Below are 7,500 nucleotides of genomic sequence, written 5' to 3' on the forward strand. Positions count from 1 at the left end.
CTCGTCCCCCGCGCCGATCGACGCTCCTCCGCCTCCATGCTCGACCGACTCTTCACCACACTCGACCTCAATGGTGAGGCTGCCTTTTCCTACTGCCTCTTTTCTTCTGACTCTTCTTACTTCGCGCCCTCTCCATTCTTTCCTTTACAACGGGGCCTCAATGGTAGCGCCCCTTTTTTACCTACTTGGTTTTATTTCCTCTTCTTCTTCTTACTTCTCCATCTCTCTCTCTCTCTTTCTCTCTCTCTCTTTCTCTCTGCCTCTCTCTCTTCTTCCCACAACGCTGAGACTTTTCTCTCTTCCGATCTTCATCTCTATCTTTTCTTCCTCTTCTCTTCCCCTTCCTCTTTCTTTTGGTCTTTTTCCTTCTTTCGGTATGTTTAATATCATGATTATTATTATCGTTGTCATTATTATTATTATTTTCACCGTCTTCCCCCCCTCCCTCCCCCGCAGAGGACGGGCTGATCGACTCGCGGGAGTTCGAGACGGTGCTGAGGCTGGTCGGCACCATGAACCGCCATCCCTCCTTCGTCTGAGCCTTCTGCGGCGCCTCCTCCAGCTGAGGCTGAGGCTGGTCGCCACCATGACCCGCCTTCCCTCCTTCATCTGAGCCTTCTGCGGCGCCTCCTCCGGCTCCCTTCAACCCCGTCGGCCCAATTAACTCCTTCGAGCTGATGACGTCAGACTGACTCTCCCGTTGAAGAACAAAACACCGCCATGATGAACGATGAATGAACAGCCCTTGGTCTACCCTGAATGTTCTTCAGGTGCAGCTTTCGCTCTTATTAATCTAATCATATTTAATAAACTTGATCGCTTTTAGATCTAATCACTTTCGACGCCCTCGGTGAACAAAAATGGCTCGGAATGTTATGAAAGATGGATTCATACAATTCATGCATATCTTCATTGCCCGGTTGCAGACGCAAGCTGGGTACCCATTGCAAATACCATGTGTGACATTGCAGCCCCTTCCCTCTCATGTCGAGCGGGTCAACGGGCAGAATTGCGTGTTTGATGTAGACGATGTGGCCACATCAGCGACTCGGGATTGTTTGGCTGTCAACTGGATCCTTCCTCTTGATACTATAGGGAAATCTACTCAATATCACTCATGTTGATTTCTCTTTTAGATGATTTATTGCATTTGGAAATGATGCAGGAGACTCAAACGCATAGAAGGAACCTTTTAAATCCTACACACCAAAATTTGATAATTGACTTTTTTTTCTTGTTTTTCTTTTTCTTTTTTTTCTTACCTCAAAAACTTTTCGAAGGTACGTCGTACATCTTCAGATCACCAGTTTACGAAGTACCTTGGTCAATTTAAAATTTGGATTCCTCATTTTATTTTATACTCTTTTTTTTTTCTTCTTCTTTTTCACTGAAAAGATGAAAATGAAATCAAAGAAAACTTCAATAAACTATGAGGTAACATATCACATTTGCCATTGATGAAAAGCTTCTCTAGAACTTTCGATTGAAACGAGAGAAAAGTCTGCAAGAAATCGGGGGCGTGTGGTGGAAAAAAAAACTGGACTGGATGTCTGAAAATACTTTTCACGTTTGAAATTTGTTTTGAATTTTTTTCATTTCGGACGACAAAACATTGATTTGAAACAATTGATTTGAGTTTACGTTTTTTTTTGACCAAGTTGGAATTCTCTTTACAAATGGCACGACGAAAAAGAAAAAAAAAAAAAAAAAAATAAAAAAAAAAAAATGTATAAGTCGAAATATCATGAGAACTTTTAATTTGAATTTTGAAACAACACTTACACATTAACACACACACACACACACACACACACACACACACACACACACACACACACGCCACACGCAATATTATATATAATATTATATATATAATATATATATATTATATTATATATTATATATATATACATATACATATACATATACATATGCATATACATATATACATATAAGTATATATATACATATATACATACATACATATATATATATATATATATATATATATATATATATATATATATATATATATATATATATATATACACACACACACACACACACAAAACGAAATGACATAAAATGAAACTATGATCTAGTCATTATGCCGTTACAAAGCAGAGTTAAGACATGTTATTTTTCCAAATACAATGGGATGGCTAGGGTATCCACATTAGTTCTTTGTACCCTACGCCCGTTGGCCTGAAGGGTTGTGTTGCATCACATTCAGCAATTTCAGCTTCCAGGAAATATGCAGTCGGAAATGCACTACTTAGGCTTATTTCAGGAAGAGGTCTAGCAAAAACAACTCAACTTTAGTGGTGATAATCGTGGGATGATCTTTCCTTCTGCTGCACTTTTTTATACGTGGATTCGCCAATCATTACCTTTTCTGGATAATCTTTAGGGCGTTATCAATTCCACTCTAAAAGTGATGCAACGATAAGACCGACTCATTTCATGGTGACTAGTGTTTCCCCACACCTCATACGTCAGGCAACGAGGTTCTGCTTTCCTTTACCATTTTATGATTCTCCATCAATTTATCTCTTCTTTCTTACTATTTTATTAATTTCTTTCAAAAATCAAATCTGATAATCATTTTGATAGTTATAGCACCTCCTTAGCTTCAGAGATACTGAAGATCTAAATATCAAGTTAAATGTTCCGTACAACAACCTACACTAACGCTGCCTAAGACGGGGCGGAGTGTTCAGTCTTTGGGTATATAGGATGGACGAATCATTCTGCGATATTTTCTCTGAACAAAAGTCGCACAAATATTACACACTCCCTTCTATAATATACAAGTAAGAGGCTGTTTAATCTAAACCTTGTTAACATTATGTTGAGTTAGTATAAGAGCTGCTCTTTCGAATTCATCACTTTATCATCAAAGTTATCTGGTTATAATTTAGCAGGATCCTCATGTCTCTGTTGTTTGTACTTATTTACTGTTGTTTTATTGATTAACGATACCTTTTATTTGGCATCTAAACCATTTTTAAACGATTCTATTGTTTAAGTTCTTTTGTTAATGTGTTCCAAATTTAAAGTTCCAAATAATCGTAAACATTTCACAAGTTGTCATTTTAGTGCTAAAGTTATGTTGCTGTTATTACTATTATCATCCGTAGTGGGTAGAAATATGCCTGTAGCTTTAAGCACATCGAAATTGCTATCGATGGACTACTATCGCCAAATACAGTCGCAAGAGAAGTCATCAAGCAAGTCCCATACGAAGGCCCAGGAATTCCTCAGCCCATAATATATATATATATATATATATATATATATATATATATATATATATATATATATATATATATATATATTATGCATACATTGAATTGAATGCAAGTGTGAATATGTATATTTATGTATTTATTATATACATATACATGTATATGTAAGTATGAATACATATATATACATATGTTATACATATATTTATATATAAAGGCCCTGTCAGACGAGCGATTTTTGCCGCCTTTTCCATGTCACACAGGCGGGTTGGCCGCTACTAAACCGCTGCGGTTTACTAGCGGCCGACCCGCCCGTGTGACATGGTAAAGGCGGCTGCCACTTCAGTTCAAGACTTGCCGTTGCAGCGAAAGGTTGTGTTAAAAAATGAGCTTAGAACAGAAAGTGCTGTTGTTAACACTATTGCTTCGAAAGAAACGTCGACAGCGGCGCCGTGGACGGTTATGGGCACACCCTATAATGCTCACAACACAGCCACGTCTTCCCTCTTCTGTGGTTCAGCCAGCACTGGCGGCCGCGGCGGGTAAACCTCTCGTCTGACATAGCCAGGCGGGCTGGCCGCGGCGGTTTCAAGTGGGGAAATGCGTCTCACCCGCCGCGGTCAGGCGGGTAGACCGCCCGTGTGACATCAGCCAGCGTTTTACATAGGAATCAATATAAACTCTTTCAAAAGCGGTTCCGCGGCGGCTGACCCGCTTTGCACCCGCGGCGGCCAACCCGCTCGTCTGACAGGGCCTTAAGGTGAATATATATATAAATATATATATGTATATATATTCATATATTTATATGTATACATATACATACATATATACATATATTAGACATACATTTATTGATATGCAAGTATGAATATATATATATATATATACATATATATATGCATATATATGTATGTATGTATGCATTTATATGTATCATACACATACATACACACATATATATGTATATATATATGTATGTATGTATATGTGTGTGTGCTCGCGCGTCAAGGAGTCACGTTGTACGAGTTTTACATAAAACATTGCAGGTAAACCAGGAAAACACGCGAATGCCAAAGGTCTTTTCCCAATACTGCCATTTCACGGCAAAATACACATGTGATACAGAGAGGCGACAGAAGTGCCTGTGTCATGTCACATTGGTGATCAGACGCGTGACGACCTTTGATAGTTCGTGGTTCCCGAAGCGCTTTTTATGTCGTTTGTCGATCGTGTTAAGGCCGTTTCTGTCATCTTCCTTTGTCGTGAGGCCAATCCTTGCTTGATAAGGGAGGTTTGGGACCACTCAGGGAGACGTCCGCTGGTGGCGACATGAACAGCAAAAGCGCCCCTGATCCCATGGCGTCAGAGGGCGCTGCGGGGTTCATGGAGTCCACGCCCTGCCTCCTATATATATACATTGTTGCACCCACAGCAAGGTATATAAGTATATTTATGTATGTAATATATATTATGTATATATACACATATATATATATAAATATATATATATATATATGCACACACACACACGTGTGTGTGTGTGTTTATGTGTGAAGCACCTATGGGCTTCATAGAGCTAATGTGCTGTCTATTAGTATACATTTGTGTCTGTGGGCATCAGAAACTTTAATCCAGCATGACACTGCAGGAAGACATGATCACGTGGGCGCTGCTTGCGGTCCTGCTGGCGTCGGCGCTGCTGTATTCCCGATGGCGCCACAGCTACTGGTCCTCGAGGGGCGTGCCGACGGCGCCCGGATCGATCCCCTTCTTAGGACACACACTCAAGCTCTTCTCCCAAAAGAAATACCGATGGCTGACCATCGACGAGGTGAGTTTCATTTCACTTGGGCGTTAATCGCAAACATGGTCTCAGCGGAGGTACTTATTGTCCAGTAGCCACTGGAAATAGGACAGAATTGCGCTAGAAACATTTTGATACCTTTGATGTTTTCCTTGTCAGATTTACAAGGCTTCTCCAGCGTCAGTACCTAGGTGTCAAATATACACAAAATGCAGGAACATTAGATATACAGAAAGGTAGAGACACCGATCAGAACCCCTGAATAAAAGTCCCTTAAAAAATTGATCCTTAGTTGAGGAAGGATATGGTTTTCGAAACCAGCCAGGTCTGGATATTTGAATCAAGTAACTGCTTCTAAGACTAGGCGAAGTCCACTCTTATGACATTGTTATATATCTGTTTCAGATGTACCGGAATCATGGAGGCTCATTGTACTGTGGTCTGTATGAGATGCACACCCCGAATCTCTTGATTGGTAATCCTGATTTAGTGAAGGCTGTTCTCATCAAGGATTTTGACCATTTTGCTGACCGGCGAACTTTCGAAGCAACTAATCCCAAGGATAAAGTTTTAAATGAAATGCTAACTAATGCCACAGGCGACCACTGGAAGGGCATTCGATCAGTTCTATCTACGAGTTTCACATCAGGAAGGATGAAGGGGATGTTTCCCTTAGTGGAAGCTAAGGCTGAAGGTCTGGTTGATTACTTCCACAGAGAACTGAAAAAAGACCCAGTGGTACGCATGAAGCATAGCTTTGGCATGTACACGATGGAGGTTATATCGTCGTGTGCCTTTGGCCTGGAGACAAATTCATTTGAGGAGGATGGCATTTTCCCCCAAAAAGCCATGGAAATGTTTAAAATCAGTCCAATTTTGATGGTGAAAATTGTAATTCTTTTGATTGCCCCCAAGCTATTTAAACTTTTAAAGATTCAGCTATCACATGAAAACTTTCATTTTTTCTCTGATGTTGTGATTGAGACAATGAAGCAGAGAAAGGCGGGAGCAAAGCGAGGAGACTTCTTAGACATTATGTTGGAGACTAGAGAAGATCAGGATGAAAAGACTGACAAAAAGAAACCCAAGTACCGTAAGCACATGTTTCTCTTTTGGACGATGTACCGTGATTCAGAATGCTTTGTATTAATGTTCTTTTATTTTGTATGACTGCATATTATGTTGCTGTTGCTACACTATAACATTACAGTGAGTGTAACAGTTAAGGACAAGAAAGGAAAGTCGATTAGTCAATCCATGCAAGATAACATGTAATTGAAAAGGCATCTTAGGATGTTTTTTCCGCTAATATAATCAAACATGTTATGCAGCCCTGAGTGATGAGACAGTCATAGCATCTTCAGTCCTCTTCATCATTGCTGGGTACGACACCACAGCCAACACCCTCGGCAATACGACATTCCTCTTGGCCAAGCACCCCGAGGAGCAGGAACGTCTCAGAGAGGAACTGAAGAAGATTATTGAAGAGCATGGAACACTCACTTACCAGGGGATAATGGAAGCCAAGTACCTGGACGGCTGTATATCAGGTGAGAGAGAGAGCGTGTGCCTATGAGTAATTGGATGCAAAATGTGTGCAAGGAGTTTTACTTGAATGTACATTTTCAGCTGTAAAATCTTGTTATTTTATTTTCAGAGGCCCTGAGAATTCACCCGCCTGCACATTTTACAGAAAGAAGTTGCACTAAGAACTATCAGTAAGTGAAATCACTCTTTTAACTACAGTGCTTTCAGAATACTTTGTCATGCTAAGCCAACATTTATCCTTAGAAAAGTAAGGTTTACATTCATTCAAACCTTTTGCATTCACCAGGAATTCTCGTCAGTTCTATATTTTTTTTCTGATGATGATTTGCCTTCCTGTTCTCAAATTCACTTCTGAATCAATACCGGTATAATTGCAATGATAGCTATAATGATCTTCATTGCAATGTAAAGCTTCTTGTGTTAACTGCCAATGTATTTCCGGGAACATTTTCCAGTGGGAGTTAATACCAACCATAGACCAAATTAAAGTCAAAGTGGCAGCTATTCAGTCTGTATTAAGATATACTATAGCTTAGCATTAAGACAAATGAGATTGAAAATAGCATGGATAATCACTAACTGGTTTGGATGATGAAAGTATCTCTGAGCTCCAATGCAGCGGCATTACGGTTGATTTATTTTGACAGGAAAACAGACAAGTCTCCCAAAAAGAGTTTATGACATAGGCTATTGAGTTCAGTCCTAGTAGATGCCACTATCTACATGGTTAGGAATCCTATAAATGGTTTTCAAGAAGAGCGTAGTTCTCAGTCTTTGTTTTCTTTCTTGACAGACTTCCAGGGACAGACGTTGTCATCGCCAAGGGGGATGTAGTATCAATCCCTGTGTGGAGCCTCCACCACGACCAGAGATACTGGCCAGAGCCTGAGAAGTTCG

At 39.9% G+C, this 7,500-nt stretch overlaps 3 protein-coding genes across 4 annotated transcripts in view; all 3 read left to right on the forward strand.

Moving 5' to 3' along the window:
- Positions 1-7,500, forward strand: part of LOC122267182 (cytochrome P450 3A11) — a 56,092-nt gene that overhangs the window by 47,829 nt on the left and 763 nt on the right. Inside the window, exons 1-6 of one of the 2 annotated variants that reach the window (XM_086540516.1) lie at positions 2,703-2,813; positions 4,900-5,082; positions 5,461-6,148; positions 6,387-6,605; positions 6,713-6,773; positions 7,397-7,500. The exon at positions 7,397-7,500 is cut by the window's right edge and continues 87 nt beyond it. In XM_086540516.1, coding sequence (XP_086396642.1) covers positions 4,906-5,082; positions 5,461-6,148; positions 6,387-6,605; positions 6,713-6,773; positions 7,397-7,500 — 1,249 coding nt within the window. In that variant the 5' untranslated portion in view covers positions 2,703-2,813; positions 4,900-4,905. Of the gene's footprint in view, positions 1-2,702; positions 2,814-4,899; positions 5,083-5,460; positions 6,149-6,386; positions 6,606-6,712; positions 6,774-7,396 lie in introns of those variants that run through there. The other variant, XM_086540517.1, reaches the window with a different exon arrangement.
- LOC147471073 (cytochrome P450 3A41-like) overlaps positions 2,719-7,500 on the forward strand; it is a 26,293-nt gene continuing 21,511 nt past the window's right edge. Inside the window, exon 1 of the mRNA XM_086540514.1 lies at positions 2,719-2,813. The gene's annotated coding sequence lies outside the window, so the exon portion shown is untranslated. The remainder of the gene's footprint in view (positions 2,814-7,500) is intronic.
- LOC122267183 (cytochrome P450 9e2) overlaps positions 2,737-7,500 on the forward strand; it is a 13,973-nt gene continuing 9,209 nt past the window's right edge. The window contains exon 1 of the mRNA XM_086540515.1: positions 2,737-2,813. The gene's annotated coding sequence lies outside the window, so the exon portion shown is untranslated. The remainder of the gene's footprint in view (positions 2,814-7,500) is intronic.

Source organism: Penaeus japonicus, unplaced genomic scaffold (genome assembly GCF_977035675.1).
Source record: "Penaeus japonicus unplaced genomic scaffold, GWHDUDI00000001_assembly GWHDUDI00000010, whole genome shotgun sequence".
Lineage (NCBI taxonomy): Eukaryota > Metazoa > Arthropoda > Malacostraca > Decapoda > Penaeidae > Penaeus > Penaeus japonicus.